Source organism: Mixophyes fleayi, chromosome 4 (genome assembly GCF_038048845.1).
Source record: "Mixophyes fleayi isolate aMixFle1 chromosome 4, aMixFle1.hap1, whole genome shotgun sequence".
Lineage (NCBI taxonomy): Eukaryota > Metazoa > Chordata > Amphibia > Anura > Limnodynastidae > Mixophyes > Mixophyes fleayi.
Window position 1 is genome coordinate 39162038 of NC_134405.1, and position 23768 is coordinate 39185805.

The 23768-nt window shown below is 44.6% G+C and overlaps 2 protein-coding genes across 4 annotated transcripts; one reads left to right on the top strand and one right to left on the bottom strand.

Annotated features, from left to right (window-relative positions):
- Positions 1-1634: 1634 nt before the first annotated feature.
- Positions 1635-6513, bottom strand: WDR83OS (WD repeat domain 83 opposite strand). The gene is made up of 4 exons (XM_075206635.1): positions 6410-6513; positions 4496-4601; positions 2592-2689; positions 1635-1811 (listed from the first exon to the last, which is right to left on the bottom strand). Exons 1-4 carry the CDS (start codon positions 6457-6459, stop codon positions 1745-1747), a joined length of 321 nt encoding a protein of 106 aa, XP_075062736.1. The 5' UTR covers positions 6460-6513; the 3' UTR covers positions 1635-1744.
- Positions 6514-6552: 39 nt separating this feature from the next.
- WDR83 (WD repeat domain 83) lies at positions 6553-23766 on the top strand. Of its 3 annotated transcripts, none has more exons than XM_075206633.1 (10): positions 6553-6641; positions 7169-7289; positions 7683-7803; positions 15847-15952; positions 16980-17028; positions 17552-17678; positions 18676-18743; positions 20177-20285; positions 22823-22937; positions 23545-23766. In XM_075206633.1, exons 2-10 carry the CDS (start codon positions 7187-7189, stop codon positions 23698-23700), a joined length of 954 nt encoding a protein of 317 aa, XP_075062734.1. In that variant the 5' UTR covers positions 6553-6641; positions 7169-7186; the 3' UTR covers positions 23701-23766. The 3 variants fall into 3 exon arrangements, with proteins under 3 accessions (XP_075062734.1, XP_075062732.1, XP_075062733.1); XM_075206631.1 differs by having other exon boundaries at positions 6599-6689; positions 23545-23765; XM_075206632.1 differs by lacking the exon at positions 6553-6641 and adding an exon at positions 6697-6846 and having other exon boundaries at positions 23545-23765.
- Positions 23767-23768: the final 2 nt, after the last annotated feature.

The following is a 23768-nucleotide window of genomic DNA, read 5'->3' on the forward strand; positions in this document are numbered from 1 at the left end:
CAGCATCTGCCAGCAGGGGGCAGACACACGAGGAAGAGGTGGATACAATACATTGTGCAAACAGCAGTAGTGCCAGTCATCCATCCATCCATATATATATCTCTCTCTCTCTCTCTCTCTCTCATATATATATATATATATATATATATATATATATATATATATATATATATATATATCACAGCCATTGGTTTGTCTGTATGGGGTTATCCCTTTATTCCAGTCTCCTCTAAAGTCTATTTTCACTTTACACATTTTCTGCTCTGTCAATGGCTGAGTCCCTGGAGAGGCCAGACCACAACAGGAAAGAGTCCAGATACAACAAACCTGGGTCCTACCTTGTATTATTATTGTATGAGGTTCCAATCTATGAATAGCTTCCTTTAGTTGTTGTATATAAGCTATAAATACCATAACAAGTTACTCTGTCTCTAGTACAGCTATACTGCATGTTCTACTCTTAGGAACTTTGGATCAGTTATTTTTTCTTTCTGGCAAAATAATTGAATGTTTATCCAGCTGAATATGATTTATTCTGAAGAGAAGATGCTGATATTTACTGTTCACCTGTCCAGGACTTTTATTTCAATCACTATGTAGTTTGCTGTCACTTCTCAGTGTCTGAAGATAATTTGTGAGACATCTAGAGTCAGCGACTGCTATCATACTAGGACACTTGTGTGGTACTTCTACAGGTCGCCTGTATACATGTGGACACAGTCTCAGTTGTAGCCTAAGTGACGTTAATTTATAATAAACCAACAATGAATAACCATTCCACATTAGAGCTCATTATTTGATATTTGCTTCCTTGTTACAGTTTATAAAGTGTCTCTGTAAAACCGTCAGACCGTTCTTCTGTTTGCACTGCTGATCGGTGCAAGTGGAGGACCCAGCATAGAATCGCTCAAGGAAAGCAGCAACAGTGGTGAACAGCACTGGCGAGCCAGTCAGTCAATTTCCCACCAGCTCAGGAGCAGCTATTACATTTGCAGCTGTAATTATTGGTCTACTCAGAAGTAGATGAGTCCAATCAGAAACAGAAGCTTGTAACGAAAAGCTTTATTTAAAAAAAAAAAAAAAAAAAAGAGCATATTTCTCAATCAACTTACAACTAGCAAAAACAGAAGGGATGGAGCAATTCAGTTAATGTGGACAGACAACCAGAGTCCCCTAATTAAAAATATGCCTTAAAAAAAAAACAATACAAGGAGACCAGGAATACGTTTGAGTTGCATAAATATATCTGCAAGGCATCCATCACTCTCCAGGTACTTCTGCTGATAGGATCACCATAACTCTTATCAAGGAGATCATCAACATTGCACTACAAATGTGAAATGAGGGCAAACTCTGCTTTCACGGTCTGAGGAAACGGGCTTGGAATGTTGCATCCTCATTGTTAGAAATATGGAACCTGTAGACAATTCTCAGAGTGGTATAGGCGCACCTGTATGATGGGAACAGGAAACAGAATACAAGATGGCCAATGTAACAATCACAAGTACAGGTGTAATAACTCCAGCAGCTGATCAGAAGGTGATCATGGGGGAGGTATTTCCTGTCACACAGCAGACTTCCTGTCAGTAATCATACTGAAGGACACACATTATAAAAACACTCCACACACCAGGTAAAATCAACAGTCTTTATTTATTGTAATAGTAGCCGGTCCTGTGAGGCACGGAGAGAGAGGGGGTATAAAACTGCTAACGATGTTCTTGTGAGGTGGATGAGACCGGTGTCACCATGGAGGAGACATAGGCTGTGGGTTCTGTAGATAGGACATGACCACAGCTGAAATGGATAACCTGCAAGAAAGAGAGACACAAATATTACATGTCTCCTTTAAGATCATCTTCCTGTTATCCCATTATGAATTTTTACCGATTACAGCTCCCAGCAAGGAAAACCCGAGATTGAAGAGCTTATTTTTATTTAATAAATCCATATACCTAGCATCAAAAAGCTAGTACTTGTACAAGAGTACTCTATATTAAATTGAATATGTCGCCTATACAACGCATCAGCACCCATTTTGTGGTCAGAACCACTATGCCGCTTATAACTTTGCTAGTAACCACTGATATTACCAAGGCACTACCTAATATTCATGACATCTATTAATATTCATGAGGTACGGGTACCTAATCTTAAAGGCTACATGATCAGGAATATTGGTACAACCCACAAAATGGCTGCCTTTATAGTGTTAGGATGACCGGCCCGCTTTAAAGAGCAAAGGCCGTCTAAGCACAGTGCAACCAACTGTTTTTGTGGGCTGGACCAACATTCGTAGCAAGGCAGCCAATCGATTCTCTGGGAATCGAGTGACATCACAGAGGCACTTAAAGACCAATATTCCTTATGACTTAATAGGCTGCAGTCTTTTATTAGCTCCACCCACAAAATGGCTGCCACGCAGCTGATATTTTATCCTACAAATGTTTCACTCATTATCTAATCTGTGATTTCCTTTTCGATGGTTAAATCGGCTCGCCCCACTCTCACCAGGTTCAACCCCCCGCTGGAGCTCCTTCCACAGATCCCAGTGTCCCCATCTCCAGTGTTATAGGGCCCGTCAAACTCACATGAAGCTGCTCATCATCTGCTTAGTGTCTTCGGAGCTGCGAGAATTTGCAAAGCTAATAAAGGAGCAATATACAGCGATCCACGCACACCACTTCAGCTGAAAGACACAGAAAAAACAAATGGTTAAACTTGAAAGGACAGTGCAGTCAGCATCTGGCATCATTTTCCAGAACATTGCTGATACCAGAGAACAATAACTTGCACACAAATACACTGCAAATGTAAGTTCTGTTGAGGTCTGGTAATTTCTACAAACTGTAAAGCAGAAAGAACTTGTGATGAACGGTGAATTACACTTTCAAAAGCTGCACAGACCTGAGGAAACCTTTCTTTTTAAATTAGTAGAAAATATCCTGATTAACTTCCAATTGCATAAAATGCCAAAAGGCACCTTTTTATTCATTGTTGTGCACAAAAGCTGTGGGGAACTCCACCTGTATATTCTTGCTGCCCTTTGTGAGAGGAGCGATTTAAATTCACAATTACGGTGAGATTAAGTTTATAGGTTTAACATGATGTATATTATATCTCCAAATCCTTTATACTGAGTACTACTGCCACCTACTGTCTAAAGTTAGGATTAGTTTACAATTTTTTCTATGAGATTTGAGATGGTGTATAGTAAGGTGCAGGGTGGGGAAGATTCTTTAGAAAACACATTGTTTCCCAGTCTTCTTATCTTAAAGGTGACAAGTGATAGAACCCAGTACAGGATTAATCAGGGAGAACTGCACAGATTAAAGGCATCAATATTCTAACCTTATCAAAGAGAGGTAAAATCATTTTTCTATTATATCCTTTGTGTCGCTTGTCATTATTCCTTTGGCAAACCATGGCAATTTTCTCTATCAGTAATGTGCATGTTTTACACAGAATAACGTTTATTTTTCAGTCTACACAGGTGAATTTTGCACTGCATTTGTTTCAGGACCATTAGAGCATCCTTTTGATAGATTAGCAGAATAAATATCTATTTTTATCGCCAATATACAGGGGGAAAAAAAAAAAAAAAAAAAAAACAGGCAAAAGTAGGAAATATAAAGCCCCTTCCGATGATTCCCCCTCTAACTACTTCTAATCAATAAGTGCTTCTCCAAATACTTACCACAAAACATAATCAGCCAATTCTGAGTACAGCACATGTGTATACTTATACAAGGCTACACACTACCTAGGGTCAGGCAAAAAGATATGCTTATTTGTACATCTTACCCAAAGACAATCATCATTTATTTATATAGCGCCACTAATTCTGCAGCTCTGGAAAGAGAATATTTATCATTCACATCAGTCCCTGCCCCACCGAAGCTTATAGTCTAAATTCCCTATCACAAACAGACAGAGGGAGAGACTGGGGTCAATTTTGACACCAGCAAATTAACCTACCAGTATGTTTTTGGAGTACCTGAAGGAAACCCACGCAAACACAGGGAGAACAAATGTAATGTACCCATGTGCACAAAAAGGTAGAAGTGGGGATTGGGCATTGGGTGGATTTTTTGGATCTAGTATCACCTGTCTAGCTGCTTACATGTAAGCGTTTACAAGATCTTCATTATACTTTATCTCACAGTGAGAGATCCGATAAAAGGATCACATTGACATCATAGACACATCCCAGAAGTGCACTCTGATTACTGAAACAAAGAAAAGGGTTATCTAGAGATTTAAAGTTTCCTGTCCCCTACACATGGAAGCAGCCATTTTGTCGACTGAACCAATATTCCTGAAAAAACAGCCTGTGAAATGACTGTTGTGATGTAATCCTATTAAGGGTATATGTTGGTATTGTAATTATATCATAGGCCATCCAGGAAATTTCAAAATAAATCAGACTTATATGTACATCCCATATAACCATCCCATATAACCATCCCACTGTACCTTGTCACACTAGCCTCACCTTAAGCATCAAGCCGCACATACTGAAGATCATCCCCAACAGGTTCATGTAATCCGGGGTTGGGTCGTCCAGAGTTGGTGAGTTCTCTGAAGTGGGAGGTTTGTACCTGTGGAGACATGGCTCTATGTTGGTATTGGCAAAACACCCGAACAGAACAGGTGACCAGTCATATTGGGGGACAGTCAAGAAAACTGATGCACAGGGGGAAAAAAAAAGATGATGTAACCATAGCAACCGAATTGTCATTAGAACAGTTTGGAAAATGGAAGCAAATGTCAGATTGAATCACCCGCTTCCTGTACAGTCATGTTCATAAATGTCCCTTACTATATATAATATGGAAATACATCATAATACATCAACAGCCTGGTGTCACTGTGAGAGAGATTGCAAGACGGAAACAGATAATCCAGAATGAATCAGACCAATATGATGAATCATAAAGGACGTTGCTATTGAACACTATGATTATGGACCCGACACAGAAATATAATCAGACCTGCCTTGAAACATGTACAGCTTTCCAAACTGCTCTTGGAATAAGTATGTTGGCCTTCAAAGCTGTATTTAGTTCCTATCCCTGCGGTCAAAACGGAGAGCGAAATGTACAGTTTCACATTTCCTTAAACATCAGCTCAGTTTACTTTGAAATTGCAATCATCATTACTCAGCTAGTTATGTGTATAGTGAATCTGCCTGAACAGAAGCCGAATGCCAATTTCTTCAGGAACTGCATTACAGAACATATCCAGCCTAGTGTTTGGTAGCCAGAGAGGACATAACAGCTTGCTCCTCTCCTGGCTGTCAGCGTTAGAGGGTGCACAGCTGCAAATCAGTGGGTGTTCTCAGGGGAGAGATATAGGACAGGGTGTCATAAGCAACTGGGGTTTTCCTAAAAAAGTGCAGTTTATCCTAAAGTATAGTGCTTTACAGTCTGGGAAACAAAATGTTTAAATCCTGTCTCCCCCCCTTCTTTCACCCTGTGGCCCCAGAGCAGACCTCCCTTCTTCTTTCACCCTCTGGCCCCAGAGCAGACCTCCCTTCTTCTTTCACCCTCTGGCCCCAGAGCAGACCTCCCCCCCTTCTTTCACCCTCTTGCCCCAGAGCAGACCTCCCCCCTTCTTTCACCCTCTGGCCCCAGAGCAGACCTCCCCCCCTTCTTTCACCCTCTTGCCCCAGAGCAGACCTCCCCCCTTCTTTCACCCTCTGGCCCCAGAGCAGACCTCCCCCCCTTCTTTCACCCTCTTGCCCCAGAGCAGACCTCCCCCCTTCTTTCACCCTCTTGCCCCAGAGCAGACCTCCCCCTTCTTTCACCCTCTGGCCCCAGAGCAGACCTCCCCCCTTCTTTCACCCTCTTGCCCCAGAGCAGACCTCCCCCCTTCTTTCACCCTCTTGCCCCAGAGCAGACCTCCCCCCTTCTTGCACCCTCTTGCCCCAGAGCAGACCTCCCCCCTTCTTGCACCCTCTGGCCCCAGAGCAGACCTCCCCCTTCTTTCACCCTCTGGCCCCAGAGCAGACCTCCCCCCCTTCTTTCACCCTCTTGCCCCAGAGCAGACCTCCCCCCTTCTTTCACCCTCTGGCCCCAGAGCAGACCTCCCCCCCTTCTTTCACCCTCTTGCCCCAGAGCAGACCTCCCCCCTTCTTTCACCCTCTTGCCCCAGAGCAGACCTCCCCCTTCTTTCACCCTCTGGCCCCAGAGCAGACCTCCCCCTTCTTTCACCCTCTTGCCCCAGAGCAGACCTCCCCCCTTCTTTCACCCTCTTGCCCCAGAGCAGACCTCCCCCCTTCTTGCACCCTCTGGCCCCAGAGCAGACCTCCCCCTTCTTTCACCCTCTGGCCCCAGAGCAGACCCCCCCCCATTCGCCCCAGGGCTGCCCCTCACTGAACAGATGCTCAGCTCTCCCCCGGCCTCACCTCTGCATCTTCCCCGGCCTCCTCGGGTCACTGCCGCTGTTCCCAGTCATGTCTCCCCCACGTCTTCTCACTAATCTTCAGCTGATCGAAGAACTTCCGGGACCGGAACCGGCTGTGACGTAGCGGAAGTCCTGCCGGTACTATTTACACCGGCGACTGTACGGAGTCATGTGACCGACCCCGAGAGACAGATGACCGGCAGCGACCATAGACGTGTACCTGGTGCTGCAGTGTGAGAACTACAACTCCCGTCATCCGCAGCGGCCGTCTATGCTTATCTGTAAGTTGGTGCATCATGGGAGCTGTAGTTTACACCCCCTTAGAGACTACAGGCAGGATATAACTAAGCTACGGCTCTCTAGCTGCAGTGGAACTACAAGACCCAGGTTCTGGGCACATGCTTTGACTATTGTCCCACAACTGCAGACAAGCCACAGGTTGGTAATCTTGTAGGAGTGTATATATATATATATATATATATATATATATATATATATATATATATATATATATATATATATATATATATAGAGAGAGAGAGAATAAATATGAAGTTGTAGTTTAATAATACTGGACACTATACATTGTATGGGGAACTCATCATAGTTTACAATACCTCCCAGCTGTCTCTTTATTTCCCAAATCCCATGTTCCCTTTTTATTGATCAGCATCTTCTCTGTGTATACTATTGCTATGTGTTTTGAAATCTGTATTTATTTGCGTGTATTGTTTGATCTTTTTTTTTCTTTTTGCACAAGTGACACTGACCTGGTACCATGGCATTTCCTGCCCCCAAAGTCAAACCACCGGAACTGCCCCGGTACCTGCAGCGCAGACTGACCTGCAACCAGGGAGCCGTGAGGGCAGTGAGGATCAATGGTGGGTACACAACATATACTCAAGGCCAGATTAAGGGAATGGAGGCCTCCTTCCGCGGCGCGCTGTAAGCTCTTTACTGAGGAGATCTCGCGAGAGTTCTCCTCAGTAAGCAGATTACTGAGTGGCACCGGGGACGGAGGACTGCACTGACAGTGCTCAGCAGCATTGATTGGGATGGGGGCGCCCCCGCCCCCGGACCGATCGATAATGCTGCTGAGGACTTTGAAGGGCCCCCTGGATGCCCGAGGCCCCTGGGCTATAGCCCAGTTAGCCCTAGGGTTAATCCGGCCCTGCATATACTAACACGTTAGCAATATGATATGTGTGTTTAGGTTTGTGTCACCGTGTGGAGGGACAAACAGACTCAGTTTCTCATTGTTTTTGTGTTGTCAGTGGATGGTAATTACTGTATGACGTGTGGTAGTGACAAGTCTCTGAAGCTATGGAATCCACATAAAGGAACAATGCTGAAAACGTACAGCGGCCATGGATATGAAGTGCTGGATGCAGCAGGGTAAGCGTGTAACTCATCCATTCTAAAGTATTCTGTATTTAGACTGTAAGCACCAATAGGGCAGGGACTAATGTGAGTGAGCTCTCTGTACAGTGCTGCAGAATTAGTGGCGCTATATAAATAAATGATGATGATTGATATTTCCTGCTCTATGTGTTATTCTATGAATATTATTACAGAATGCTGCATGGTACTACAGAATTGTACATGTCCTTTATATTAGTATGCTAATAATACTGTCTGTGAAATACTCTGGTGGTCCGAATAGCAACCGTGGCTGCTGATTGGCCTCTCTACGCTTGGTGTAGCAGTCAATGTGACCAATATTTATGACTTTCGGTGATGGGCTATGGTGGGTGTAGCAGTAACTGTGACCCCTTGGTAGGGCTCTCTGTGATAGGCTATGGTGGGTGTAGAAGTAACTGTGGCCCCTAGTTAACCCCTTTACCTTACAAACCTCTCACTAATTTACTCACTTCTGGCTAATTAGCCCATCATTCACACCTTTCTCCACCTTAACTCCCCACCAGCATGGGAGACATTGTGAGACAAGTGAAGAAATGTGCGTTAATGTACTTTTCTTAATAGCTTTGTATGTTAGCAGAAGTATTTTCTATTGGCTTTGATAGACTACAGACAACCAGTGTAAGGACTGACAGAGAGGAGCAGAAGTGTAAGAAGCCGCTTGTGATGATTATGTAGTATATCTAATGACTGATTGTTATTTTCTGTTGAATTCATGTGTGACAATGTGAATATTATATGTAACCTCTCAGTGTGCTTTGCTGACTGACCTGTGCAACTGACCAAGAGTCTTTGATATTAGCCAGCCCCGGGATAGATAAATATCTCGGAGGAGTTTGAAGCCCCAAAGTTGTAAACCATCTATCCACCCAAGCAGAGCAGAGGTGAGAGATTCTCTGAGGTGCCAACATATATCTTAGTGATAGATAATTTACTTCGAAAGCTTGGTGTCATTTTGGGAATCAATCTGACTTAATTGAAAATGTAATTCCTAAAGTGGGGGTGAAGAGCCTGGAAGAAGGGTTTCAAATCTTAAGCTTCTGCTTTAGACATTACAGTGTGCATTTTCATGAGGGGGCAGCATGGTGGCTTAGTGGTTAGCACTTCTGCCTCACAGCACGGGGGTCATGAGTTCGATTCCTGACCATGGCCTTAGCTGTGTGGTGTTTGTATGTTCTCCGTTGGTTTTCTCCGGGTGCTCCGGTTTATTAGGTTAGTAGGTTAATTGGCTGCTATCAAAATTGACCCTAGTTTCTGTGTGTGTGTGTATGTTAGGGATTTTAGACTGTAAACTCCAATGAATGGGGCAGGGACTGATGTGAGTGTGTTCTCTGTACAGCGCTGCGGAATTCGTAATGCTATATAAATAGCTGATGATGATGAGGGGGTCTATCAAGACTGAAATGTCATCTTTCTCATTTCTGAAACTTATTTGTGCAACTTATTGTATGCCTTGTTATTCACTTTTTGTACCGAAGCCTTGGAAACATTTTTCGGATTAAAATAAATTTAATCTAGCATATTCTCTGTAATTCTTTGTGAATTTATGAATCCCAGGGAGGCTCAGGCTACATGTGTATGTGATTTACGTGTGAAACATTAATAAGTGGTTTTGGTGAACGTAAGGACACCATAGTAAATCCTTTGTTGTGGCAGAAAAGGTGTATTAATTGCTAAGTGACTAAGGTGACGCCAGTCACGGCCAGCTGTTCAGATTGCTGTATCTGGGACAGGCTGGGTGGTCATGACATTGCTGCGTTCAGAATAGATTATAGGGCTCCTAGTCTGGTTAGGGGAAGACCACTAAGGATGGAATTGCATATTAATGCAGGAGATGATGAGGGCATGAAGCTAGGACTTTGCAGTGCCCTGTGTGAGATATGTGGGTATTCTGGAGAGGTTTATTAGAAGTCTGTAACAGGATTTGGAGACAGATTGGATATGGCTAAAGGGCAGGATTATACCTAGGCAGTGACCTTCAGGGGTAGGGATTATTGGCGTGTTGTAAACAGAAATAGAGATGCCAGGTAACTAGATTCTGTTGACTGTGGGAGAGATTAACAGCTCAGTGTATGAGGACCTTCAGCACCGCAGGTCTACACAGATGGTGACACATCCGGAGAACTACATGTGGGTGTCATCCAAAGGTGATCAGGATATTTGGTCTCTATGGACCTAGAAAGCAGACTGCAGTATTTCCAGTGCATCCCCAGTGTATACTGAGGTCACAACACAGTTACTATGATGGTCTACCACAATAACAGCGGTTTGGCTGTATTTAAAGGGTAAATGCAGCCACGGTACCAGATGCATGCTGTTTTTATACTAGTGTATTTGAGCCTTTGCATTCTGACAAAGAATTATGTTTTTACACCGCAAGCACATCCATATTTTAGAGAGCAACATTATTTGTTTCTATAATAACAGTTGGATGTATGAGCGTTGTTTCATATAGAGCTGCGTCTGACACCACAATCTCCCCTCATCAGTGTGACAGGAGCCTGACAGCCCTACTCTGTGCTGTATGGAGACCCTGCTCCTTCCACTATATAACTCTCAGTATGTGACTTCCTCCCTGTTCTACTCCAGTAATCACACGATTGGCCAGGTCACTGTGTCTCGCACGGCCATTGCACTCATCTCCTGCTGCTGTGACCGTTCCAATCCTTGTATTGGCTATATTCTTCATGCCAAATTTGAGCAAAACGTGACCTTTTCTCTATCCTCCTTTGGGGGACATTGGGGTATAGAGTAGGGACAGGGCGAACTGGCACTTTAAACTTCTGTTTAACTAGGCCCTAGCTCCTCCTCCTCTATACCCAACTTCCTGCTAGCCTCAGTTTAGTTTGAGTGCCCGGCGAACTGGCTGCGTCTGGGCTGAGTAACTGCCCAATTCTGTTATTTTTCGCTAATATGAGGCTTTTTGCTTCCTGTGCCTGTCAGCCGGCTGCTCAATGAGCTAAGATGCGTCTGTCAATCACCGCTCCCCCGCACTCACCAGCTGCTGGGTGAAGGGTCTGCATCGGCGGTGGAGTGAAGCGGATCACCCCCCGTGGCCTGCAAATTTCAGTGCATGCGCTGCCGTGCCTGCGGCTGATATGCCTACTGGCCGAGGGTGACAGGTGCGCAGGAGTTTCAGTGTGCAGCCGTCCGCACTGTGCGCTGTCTGGGGGGGGGGGGATCGGAGGTGCCGTGGAGGTGCCTCCTTTGCCAGCCCCCTCTCCCAAGGTTCAGATGCCCTCCTAGGAGCTGGGCACAGTCGCCGCAGCCAGTTAACTGCAGACACTGCTTGAGGAGGGATGGCAGCAGGTAAGTGTACCCTCTCCCAGCACAATGCTGGGAGAGTGGGGGGTAGTAAATCGCAGTATGTCCCCTAAGTCAGGCTGCCTCTTGCTAGGGGCAGTCATTGATGAAGAAGGAAAAAAAAAGAATCTATTTTTAGGTTAGGGGACTGGGTCAGGCTAGGGTCACTAAAATAGTGAGCCCTGTTAGGCACTGGATTGGTTGAGGGGGTCGTCCTGTTGTGTTCCTCTATTGCACTTCCTCTTTGGTGGTCTCTCACTCCTTTGTGTGCAAACACCAGAATAGGTAACCATTTTACAGCTCCAGCTTCTCCACTTCTCTGTCCTGAGTCCTGTAATGTAAAGGGTTGGGGGTTGTTGTTTTCCAGGGTTTTGTCTTTTAGTCTGTGGGGCCGTTTGACTGTTTTGCAGGCTCACTTTGTTTTAGATTTGTGTGCTGCTTGTGTCTATATTGTGTTTATTACACTGATATCTGTGTGTTTTGTCCCATCTGTTAACATATCAGATAAGGGAAAATCCATGCGTGTTAAGGCTGGTGTTACTTCTATGTTGAGTTTCACCTGTGCTGCCTGTAATGTTAAGCTGCCGTCTGGTCAGTCAGGCGCGCAGGCTCTGTGCGCAGCCTGTCAGTCTTCAGAGAGCACACCGTGTGAAACAGCAGTTGCCGGTTCAGATACGGCGGAACCTTCCTGGGCTCGGTCTCTTTCCAATACTGTGGCTGAACTTGCCCAGTTGGTGCGGTCTCAGGCTGTGGCCGCTCCTTCTTCTAATTCCGGTTCCACTGTGGCGAATGACATTGGTTCTGGTTCGCTAAGTCAGGGTTTGCCTGTTTCTACCCTGGCGGAGTCTGTAGAACCAGCTTTTGCACGGGGACTTGCTTCCTCAGTACAAGGTTTGGTTTTGGTCTCTTCCTCTTTAAAGAGGATGTTGCATTCTGCGGCACCGTCTTCCTCACGTAAGCGGGTGGTGACACCCCTGTAGGAAAATGAGTCAGATTCTGACTGTTGTTCCCAGGAGGAGGGTGAATTAGCGGTGGATCCTGGCATGGATTCTCCTGTGGTGGATGAGGTTCATGCTGATCGTCAGAGTGTGGAGGAATTAATACAGGCTGTGCGTCAGGTACTTGATTTTCCTGAGGAAGAGGTTCCTGACGCTGCAGAGGCTTCTCTTTTCACATGCCGGAAAAATAAGTCTTTCTCTTTCCCCGCTTCTTCCCAATTGGAAGATTTGTTGGCTGAGCCTTGGGCTTCCCCAGATAGGAAGTTCCAAGTATCTCGACGACTGCAGTCGTGTTATCCTTTTCCTCCTGAAGTTCTTGCTAAATGGTAGACACTTCCACGTGTGGATGCTCCTGTTGCAAGGTTGGCCAAGGTAACTACTGTTCCTCTTCCTAATGCAGCCTCTCTTAAAGATGGTACAGACCGTAAGGTTGAGGCCGTTCTTAAGTCCATTTTCGTGGCAGCAGGTTCCTCTCTGAGGCCTGCCTTGGCGTGGGCGAACAAGGCTGTAGAACGCTGGTCAGAACAGCTGTCTGAAGGTTTGTTGGCAGGCAGGCCTTCCTCTGAACTGCTTCCATTAGTGGAACAAATTCAGAGGGTGACAGATTATTTAGGAGAGGCGGCTATGGACGCGGGACTGATTGAGGCACTTATCTCTGCTTCTGCAGTTTCGGCTCGTTGGACTCTCAGGCTTAAGTCCTGGAAGGCTGATGTTGAGTCTAAAAAGGCTCTTGAAACCATTCCTTTTTCTGGGAGGGGGGGGGGGTTTGTTTGGCCCTCAGCTTGGCTCTATTATCAGACAAGCAACGGGAGGAAAGAGCACTTTTCTTCCTGTTAATGCTCCCAAACAAAGAATGTCCTGGTTCCAGTCCTTTCGGTCCTCAGGCAGGTTTCAGGGTCAATATTCCTTGGGCCAATCTTTCAGAGGCCAGTCATCAGCCCGCAGGGGTGGTTTGCAGCGTGGGCGTCAGGCCTGGTCTGCTCGACATTCAGCAGCGACGCCTGCAGACAAACAGTCCACATGTTGAGCATTTTGCTCCTCCGTTGTCGCCAGTGGTGGGAGCCCGTCTACTCTTGTTCAGGGATCGGTGGTTTCAGTCAACCACCGATGTCTGAGTACGGAGAGTGGTGGACTGGGGATACAAGATCGATTTGCTCGGTCTTCCTCCCAGGCGGTTCTTTTCCACAGGGCTTCCCACTTGTCCACGAAAGCGATTGGCTTTACGAGAAGCGATCCAATCCCTCCTCTCTTCCGGAGTGATTATTACGGTACCAGATTCTCAAAAGGGTTTGGATTTTTATTCCAACCTTTTTCTTCTGCCAAAACCAGATGGCTCATTCAGACCCATTCTGAATCTAAAATCATTGAACACTCAGGTCAGAGTGCCCTAGTTCAAGATGGAGTCTTTGCGCTCGGTCATTCACGGCATGGAACAGGGAGAGTTCATGGTGGCTCTAGACATCAAGGATGTCTATCTCCATGTTCCTATCTGGGAGGTTCATCAGTCCCTTTTGAGATTTGCGGTTCGGTCAGAGCACTTCCAATTTCAAGCTCTTCCCTTCGGTCTGGCCACGGCTCCGTGTATTCTCACCAAGATCATGGTCATGGCTGCTCTGCTAAAGTCCAAAGGGATTACAATCATCCCTTACCTGGACCTTCTGGATCTTCTTTTTAAGGCAGAATCTCCAGAAGTACTTTGGTCGCATAACCAAGTAGTGATCCATACTCTAGAATCTCACGGTTGGATTCTCAGCTTCAAAAAGTCCAAGTTGATCCCATCCCAGCGGATGATCTTATTGGGTCTTTTATTACGTGAAAAGGTCTCGAATGTGCGCAAGACTGAGGATCTTTTGATTCTCTTTGATGCTCACAAGAGAGGCTGGCCAGCTTCTAAGGTGACTATTGCTAGGTGGATTACGGCTGTTATCAGGCTTATAGTGGGGCTGGGGAGCCTGTCCAAGATAATCTGCGGGCACACTGTACAAGGTCTGTGAGTGCTTCCTGGGTGGGCCACTATGGTACCTCCTCTGAACAGCTGTGTAAAGCGGCCACGTGGTCGTCTGTGCGCACATTCACTAGGTTTTACAAGTTTAATGTGTTTGCATCCAAGGATGCAAGTTTTGGAAGGAAGGTGCTTAGTGCCGTTTCTTCCGAGCGTTCCCTCCCGTGAGGCAGCTTTGGAATGTCCCCGGTGTCCCCCAGAGGAGGATAAAGAAAATGGGATTTTTGTACTTATGTAAAATCTGTTTCTCTTGGTCCATTGGGGGACATCGGGCGCCCACCCTAAACACTCTGGTTTCTCCTACTGTTTGACATGTTGTCTTGACTTTAAGAGAATGTTGTTGTTTCTTTTCTTTTTTTTTTTTTATTCTCTTTTCTTGTTTTCTCTCTCTCTCTGTTTTCTGTGGGCTTGGTTAAGCAGAAGTGGGGTATAGAGGGGGAGGAGCTAGGGCTTAGTTAAACAGAAGTTTAAAGTGCCAGTTCGCCCTGTCCCTATTCTATACCCCATTGTCCCCATTTTCCCCCAATGAACTAAGAGAAACGGATTTTACGTAAGTAAAAAAAATCCCATTTTCATCAAGTTTGTAAACTGCACTGAGTTGTCGCCTGGCCTGATAACCTCTATCAATGTAACCTTCTCTGGCATGTTTCTTGAATAAAAGAGATTTATTTTAAGAAATCCCCTTTGAGTGAAGCACTAATGCGGCTTATTATGTAACGTCTATGAGCATGATATATTACATTTAACCCTTGCTTATTGCGACTTACGTCTCTCCTACATTTGTGTAGCACTGTTATACGGAAACATTGCCTTGTACGGGGGATTAAAGGCTTTAATCCAGCAGAAGCTCTTTTCTTGGTAGTAATTATATTGATTTGCTGAATCGTGACTTCTCAGAAATCCAGCTACATCGTTAAGTTCAATTCCCGACCATGGCCTTATCTGTGTGAAGTTTGTATGTTCTCCCTGTGTTTGCGTGGGTTTCCTCCGGGTGCTCCGGTTTCCTCCCACACTCCAAAAACATACTGTTAGGTTAATTGGCTGCTATCAAATTTACCCTAGTCTGTTTGTGTCTGTGTGTGTGTGTTAGGAAATTTAGACTGTAAGCTCCAATGTGGCAGGGATTGATGCGAATGAGTTCTCTGTACAGTGCTGCGGAATTAGTGGCGCTATATAAATGATGATGATTATCGTTATTTAAATAGTAATAATAGCAAGGAAACTGTTTATGCAGGTATTAATTTAAGATAATTGAAATGATTCATGAAAATTTTTAGACAGTAGAAAGTTGAATATATATTTTATTACATTGCTCGTCGCTCTTCAAGGGACTTGTCCACTTACCATTAAATCTATTACCACCAATTTTCCAATACAACAGGCTACATGTGAGCTTTAGCTTAGCTGATACAGCACTTCCTGGTCTCCTGTATTGTAATATTATTTAGTTTGATTGCTCTGGGTACTAAACCCCTCTATGCAGCTTTAGGACTGTCTGACCTGACTCCTCCCACTTAACACGTCATTCTGTGTTATCTTCTCTGCAGGTGTCAGTTCTGTGGAGACAGGATTCAAACACTAGCTGCTCTGGGGTCACATTAAACAAAAAGATATATAACACAGATATTTCTCTATTACAGATATTATTTAAAGCTGGCGATGCCCTTTAATTGTAATTAATGTCTTAATCTTAACAGTAGTGTTGCTTTCTGGCAGGTCATGTGACAACAGCCAGCTGTGTTCCTGCAGTTCCGACAAAACGGTAATCCTCTGGGATGTGGCGCAGGGTCTCGTGGTCAGGAAGTTTCGCGGACACGCAGGGGTGAGCAGCATACAACTTTTTTAACAGCTTATCACTTGTTGCCCATATACAGAGGCGGAAGCTGTGTGTTGATTATAACTGTCCAAGGCGGCCTATGACTTCATTAGGAAGCAGTGACGTCACGCTGCTATTTTAACGCAATTGCAGCTTGTTGTACCAAGAAGCATATGGACTTGTTGGCCTACCTGGCAATGTCTGTGGGGATGCAGAAGTATGCCTCAGTCAATGGGAGCAGTTGCTCCTTGCTATTCATGGATTAGCCACACGGGGGAGACTGTGCACTGAAGTATAAAAACAAGATTTAATTTTGCGGGTCAGGATTATTTAAATGAGAAAAAAGGATGGGAGGGTGTGAAGACTTTCTCTGTAAAAACCTTCCAACAGATGCACTTTAGACCTTTTTTATTTGCACTTCTGCGTAAAAGAGCATTTCTAAGCTTCAAACACACAAAACTTCCTGGTAACTAATACAGTTCTAGGCACCTAACAGTTTTATCATCATCATCACCATTTATTTATATAGCGTCACTAATTCCGCAGCGCTGTACAGAGAACTCACTCACATCAGTCCCTGCCCCATTGGAGCTTACAGTCTAAATTCCCTAACATGCATACAGACACAGATTAGGATCAATTTAATAGCAGCCAATTAACCTACCAGTATGTTTTTTTTGGAGTGTGGGAGGAAACCGGAGCACCCGGAGGAAACCCACGCAAACACGGGGAGAACATACAAACAGTTTTGTGGGGCTGTTTCCAAAGCTAGCGAGTGGGAGCGTACCTTATAAAGTGCTTGGTGGACAAGTAGGCTCTATTATTAAGTCATTCCACAAAACGGCCACCTCCATGCCTGCGGGATGTCGCTGACTCCCAAGTGAAGTGATACATTGTATTGTCATTAATATTACACCATCCCACAAAATGTCTGCCTCCAGTGTATGTGACAGGTGAACTTTTTTCTTAACCCGTATTTTATCCTTGATTACCTGCCTCCCGCCTGCCCTAACACGCGCCTCTTTACATGCAGAAAGTAAACTGTGTGCAGTTTAATGAGGAGTCGACAGTGATCATATCAGGTAACGTAAGTCTCTGCCCCATGTTCTGAGATGGCCTCTCTTACAGGGGCACTATTACATGTATCATCTTATGTGAAATGTAAATATCAGCCTTTGAACTTGTACAGTTCATTTAGTTTTTGGCATAAATTTAAAATTATTAATTGGAACTCTCTTCAGACATCTGCGGAATAGTCATCTGTAAATACACATTGACACAGTCCATCTCCCCAGTAATACCAGTTAAGGTGCACAGTTATGATTGTCAGGACCTATAACGGTTGGGACGTTGTAGTTTACTGATGTAGAACACGGTGTGGCCTAGAATCTCACATTTTCCAAATGAGTAAGGTTGGGAGCCATGATATTCTGCACATCGTCACTGGTCTAACAACATGCAGTGGTCCCTGTACTGGATTTATGTTGACCTCTTGTTTGCAGATCTAACAGGTCTTTCTGACTTTTTTCAAATGACTGTACACAGAGACTGCCGAGAGCCCTGTATTGTGTCTTCAGCCGTAATGTTTTATTTCTGTTCTGCCAGGCTCAATAGACTCTTCTATAAGGTGCTGGGACTGTCGATCTCGCAGACCGGAAGCTATTCAGATATTGGATGATGCCAAGGATGGAATTTCCAGCATCAAAGTGTCCGACCATGAGATCCTGGCTGGGTCCGTATTATTTTCTAATAGGCAGGAAATGCCCAATGCCACGTGACTCCTGCCACCCTGTTGTGGGAGGGACAGACTCCATGTCACATAGCTCCCTCCTGTCTGTGCCACCCTGTTGTGGGAGGGACAGACTCTATGTCACATAGCTCCCTCCTGTCTGTGTCACCCTGTGGTGGGAGGGACAGACTCCACGTCACATAGCTCCCTCCTGTCTGTGTCACCCTGTGTTGGGAGGGACAGACTCCACGTCACATAGCTCCCTCCTGTCTGTGTCACCCTGTGGTGGGAGGGACAGACTCCATGTCACATAGCTCCCTCCTTTCTGTGTCACCCTGTGGTGGGAGGGACAGACCCCACGTCACATAGCTCCCTCCTGTCTGTGTCACCCTGTGGTGGGAGGGACAGACTCCATGTCACATAGCTCCCTCCTGTCTTTGTCACCCTGTGGTGGGAGGGACAGACTCCATGTCACATAGTTCCCTCCTGTCTTTGTCACCCTGTGGTGGGAGGGACAGACTCCATGTTACATAGCTCCCTCCTGTCTGTGTCACCCTGTGGTGGGAGGGACAGACTCCACGTAACATAGCTCCCTCCTGTCTGTGTCACCCTGTGGTGGGAGGGACAGACCCCATGTCACATAGCTCCCTCCTGTCTGTGTCACCCTGTGGTGGGAGGGACAGACTCCATGTCACATAGTTCCCTCATGTCTTTGTCACCCTGTGGTGGGAGGGACAGACTCCATGTTACATAGCTCCCTCCTGTCTGTGTCACCCTGTGGTGGGAGGGACAGACTCTGTGTCACCCTGTGGTGGGAGGGACAGACTCCATGTCACATAGCTCCCTCCTGTGTGTTGTGAGAATAGTTAAAAACGTGAGGGCAGACTTCTTGTCTGGCACTATATTCTGGCTGGATGTCTCCCCATCAGTCTTTCTGTGTTCGTGTCATTTTCTCCCCTTATACAGAACACACACAGTGACTCCTCTTTGTCTGTTGTAGCTCAGTAGATGGCAGCCTGCGTCGCTATGACCTGCGGAATGGAGAGATGTGCGCAGATTATGTTGGCAGTAAGTCCTTGTTAATGAACTGTTCTCTTTGATGTGAGGGAACAGTCAGATGGTCTTGCATCACCGGCTGTGTGTTTGTGCACCCAAGTACAAACCATCTTGTAATGAGCTCAAGTTCCTGACTAATTGAGCAATATTGTATTTTTACAGTGTATACTCATTATCATTATACAGTGCGGTGTGATCATTAGCAGTGTATAGATACTCGGTATCATTATACAGTGCAGTGTGATCATTATCAGTGTATAGATACTCGGTATAATTATACAGGGCAGTGTGATCATTATCAGTGTATAGATACTCGGTATCATTATACAGTTCAGTGTGATCATTATCAGTGTATAGATACTCGGTATCATTATACAGTGCAGTATGATCATTATCAGTGTATAGATACTCAGTATCATTATACAGCGCAGTGTGATCATTATCAGTGTATAGATGTATGACTGTACCAGATGAGTATGTGTACTCATTATCCGTGTATATGATTGTACCAAATCAGTACGTGTACTCATTATCCGTGTATGTGACTGTACCAGATCAGTACGTGTACTCATTACCCATGTATGTGACTGTACCAGATCAGTATGTGTACTCATTACCCATGTATGTGACTGTGCCAGATCAGTACGTGTACTCATTACCCATGTATGTGACTGTACCAGATCAGTATGTGTACTCATTACCCATGTATGTGACTGTACCAAATCAGTACGTGTACTCATTATCCGTGTATGTGACTGTACCAGATCAGTACGTGTACTCATTATCCGTGTATGTGACTGTACCAGATCAGTACGTGTACTCATTACCCATGTATGTGACTGTGCCAGATCAGTACGTGTACTCATTACCCATGTATGTGACTGTACCAGATCAGTATGTGTACTCATTATCCATGTATGTGACTGACTGTACCAGATCAGTACGTGTACTCATTACCCATGTATGTGACTGTACCAAATCAGTACGTGTACTCATTACCCATGTATGTGACTGCACCAGATCAGTACGTGTACTCATTACCCGTGTATGTGACTGTACCAGATCAGTACGTGTACTCATTACTCGTGTATGTGACTGTACCAGAGCAGTACATATACTCATTATCCATGTATGTGACTGTACCAGATCAGTACATATACTCATTACCCATGTATGTGACTGTACCAGATCAGTACGTGTACTCATTACCCATGTATGTGACTGTACCAGATCAGTACGTGTACTCATTACCCATGTATGTGACTGTACCAGATCAGTACGTGTACTCATTACCCATGTATGTGACTGTACCAGATCAGTACGTGTACTCATTACCCATGTATGTGACTGTACCAGATCAGTACGTGTACTCATTACCCATGTATGTGACTGTACTAGATCAGTACATATACTCATTACCCATGTATGTCATCACTGTCACACAGGTCCCATTACATGTGTTAGTTTCAGTCAGGACTCGCAGTGTCTCTTGGCATCGTCCCTGGATTCTTCTCTTCGCCTCCTCGATAAGGACACAGGAGAGCTGCTCGGAGAGTAAGTGAAACGCGTCTGTGCTGTGTTGAGTGGAGATTTCCAGGTCCACATTACCGGTCATTGTAAATCTGTTACACGGCCGCTGTGTCACATTACATGCTTATTATTTTCTGTCTATGTACAGTTGAAAAGGCTCGAGATAGATCAGTCAATAAGGTAATACTGGTGCGAATTAATGTCATGTGAAAGTGCAATTTGCATCACCCAATCTCAGTACATATTGATGAAAGAAAAAATCTCCTAAAAAAAGTGCTAGAATGCTCAGAGTGCTGAGTGAGGCTTTTAAGAATGAAGGTTAAACTGGTGTAAGACAGTATATAAATGCACAGCAGGTATACGATGTAAGCAATCAGAATGTTTATAGCTCTTTTTATGAGGTCTGTGACATCTTCATAGAGATGATCACTGATAAGATAAGGAACGACACACAGATCTTGCCCTGAAGCGTTCAATCTAAAGGATTTTCTTTTCCTTGAGGAAAGTCTGCACTGGGCGAAACGCGTAGGTTCGAGAGATTTGACTAAGTTTGTCCACTGCCAACTTCCGTACCTGCAGCAGTTTCACATGAGGTTCAACTATACCAGTAGAGGGAGCCCTGCTCAGGAATCACAACTGAACAGTGAAAAGAATATCCTTTCAGATGGAACACCTCAGGGCAACAAGTAGGGCAAGATCTGTATGCTGTTCCTTATCATCTTATCGGTGATGATCATTATGAAGATGCCACAGCCCTCATAAAAAGAGCTATAAACATTGTTTACATTGTGTACCTGCTGTGCATTTTATATACTGTCTTTCACTGGTTTAACCTGTATTCTTAAAAGCCTCACCCAGCATTCTGAACGAGATTGGGTGTTACTATCCACATTATAAATTATACACTTTCACATGACCGTAATTAGCAATGATCTATGTGATGGGGATAAACGTGAATGGAATGTGCTAGTGTTACAATGATAATCACCCTAACTAAAAATGTAGGGCCTGATTCATTAAGGATCTTCACTTAAGAAACCTCTTATTTAAGTCTCCTGGACAAAACCATGTAACAATGCAAGGGGTGCAAATTAGTATTCTGTTTTGCACATAAGTTAAATACTGTCCGTTTTTTCATGTAGCACACAAATATCAACTTTAAATTTCAGTGTACAAATAAGCTATCAAGTATTTGTGTGCTACATGAAAAAACAGTCAGTATTTAACTTATGTGCAAAACAGAATACTAATTTGCACCCCTTGCATTGTTACATGGTTTTGTCCAGGAGACTTAAATAAGAAGTTTCTTAAGTTAAGATCCTTAATGAATCAGGCCCGTAGTGTTAAGTGGACCTCAACTAGTTAACAATGGGGAAAAAAATGAAGATTTATCTGCCAGGTATGAGCCAATTGCCATATCCAGCAGGGTCTCTATTGCAATAATCGGTGTATGACCGCCATGTGCTCCTGACCCTGCCACCCGCAGTCCAAGCGGGTGTCAGTGTGCCCCCTTTGTGGACCTCCTGTAAATACAGTGTTGGGTGAAGTTTTCCCTAAAGTTGCCTTAAGATGTATGAAGTCGACTGTCCTTAAAGTGGTCCTAGATGATATAGGCTAACTTTGATCTAGTTTCACGCTCCCCTTTAATCCCACTATTGGACGTTACCAGAGAGAGCTGTTATGGCTACATCCAGGTGCACAGCTGGTTTTGACATTTTAAGTTCAACATTTTAAAAATCCAATAAAACCCTCTGCCATTGCCTGAACTGCAGTGTTTTGAAGTGTAGGTAAATCAACTGCTGGACATTAATAATACCTATCGAAGCCACTGCGCCACTAACTAAATAAAATGTGTGAGTAACTGAAGTACTAATAAGCAAATCCAGCTTGTCCCATCGCCCAATCAAATGTCGGTTGGGCTCGGCGGCCATATTGAGCCTATTCCCACCGATATTTCCAGCAAGTTGAATCTAATACAGCCGATAGAATTGCACCAGCCGCCTCGATCTGTTTGACTTTCTGCTAGCCTCCTAGGCAACCAACATGCTATGTACAGCTCGAAATCATGTCCTGGGATGTCCTACACCAGTGTTTGCTAACCTGTGACACTCCAGATGTTTGTTAAACTACAAGTCCCAGCATGCTTTGCCAATATATAGCAGCTTATTGCTGGAAGGGTATGCTGGGAATTGTAGTTTCACAACACCTGGAGTGTCACAGGTTAGCCAACACTGTCCTACATGTATGAAACAACATGCTGTACTTATATTTCTTTTGAGCTTTTTGACCCATCTTGGTAGCCATTTAGTCTTCATTGCAAATAGGTTTTTTTTGTGACAGAAGAAACACTTAATTACACGTAACTTGAACTAAAAAGAAGTAGGGTGAAGAGGTGACATGTGATGTGACTGAAATGGTCAATGTAAGCTACCACAAAATGGCTGCCTCCACCTCGTGTCCCTGACCTATATTGTCCATTGGGTTATGTGAGATGATGTCAGAGCAGATTTCAGGTTGCAGTGGTCTCCTTTCTGCTCAAACTTTCCTCTACCCCATATCAGGTACACAGGGCACCAGAACAAGAGCTATAAGCTGGACAGCTGCCTCAGCGAGAAGGACACGCACGTGGTCAGCTGCTCCGAGGACGGGACAGTGTGTTTCTGGGACTTGGTGGAGGTGAGCCATTTCAGCCATACAACCCTGTATGTAGACTGGGGGACGGACAATATATACCAGGAACGTCGGGCTGTTTTTTCTGCGGCTTGTTAAGTCCATAAAATTTAATTTAATATCTGTATCTTGAATTACTTTTTATGGTATTTCAGTTATAGTATAATTTGTCCCCTTTTATGCTGTTATATATTATAATACACAAGTACTAATACGTACATACATTCCTGTAAATAATATCCCTATAATCAGTGAGTTCCGATGCCATTACTTGAGTGTTCCGTAGGAAACCTTGTGTATTATAACACACCTCACAGACTGTACGTTATTCCGTGTGTTCGATGTCACCTCACACTTCCATGACCTGTATAACAGCACTCATGCTGCAGCTGTGTGCCGTTACGTGTAGAAAACATACATGTAGCACTTCATGGAACGGTCAGAAGCTAACCTTCCACTAGGACCTCTTTGGCAATCAGCTGTGAAAATATATTTTATTGCTTTCCGTATGATGGACGGTTTACGTTGGACCCTAGATCTATTAGATTTTGTGACAAGTGACTTAAGCCCGAAATTAAGTCTCCTCACCCAGATATCTCTCCTGTCTCCGCAGGGCTCCCTCGTCCTCCAGCTCCCGGTCAGTAAAGGCGTTGTACAGTCTCTCTCATACCACCCCACTGAACCATGTCTGCTGACCGCCAGCGAGGGCGAGATCCAGGTCTGGAGAGAGACGCCGCCTGAAGAAGGCGCCGGCAGCGGAGCACAATGACGTTCTTTATACTTATATATTCTCTGTTTTGTGGGGGGGTTAATTCTTTTTATTAAAATGATACTATT

What these genes read in the sequence shown, in the direction of transcription:
- WDR83OS (XM_075206635.1), bottom strand. Translation starts at nt 6,459, where the DNA reads ATGACTGGGAACAGCGGCAGTGACCCGAGGAGGCCGGGGAAGATGCAG. An exon ending in TGTGCGGCTTGATGCTTAAG is followed by an intron (nt 2,690 to 4,495) that starts GTGAGGCTAGTG and finishes TGTGTCTTTCAG; the next exon opens with CTGAAGTGGTGTGCGTGGAT. An exon ending in CAGATGATGAGCAGCTTCAT is followed by an intron (nt 1,812 to 2,591) that starts GTGAGTTTGACG and finishes TCTTTCTTGCAG; the next exon opens with GTTATCCATTTCAGCTGTGG.
- WDR83 (XM_075206633.1), top strand. Translation starts at nt 7,187, where the DNA reads ATGGCATTTCCTGCCCCCAAAGTCAAACCACCGGAACTGCCCCGGTAC. An exon ending in ACAGGAGAGCTGCTCGGAGA is followed by an intron (nt 20,286 to 22,822) that starts GTAAGTGAAACG and finishes ACCCCATATCAG; the next exon opens with GTACACAGGGCACCAGAACA. An exon ending in GTTTCTGGGACTTGGTGGAG is followed by an intron (nt 22,938 to 23,544) that starts GTGAGCCATTTC and finishes CTGTCTCCGCAG; the next exon opens with GGCTCCCTCGTCCTCCAGCT.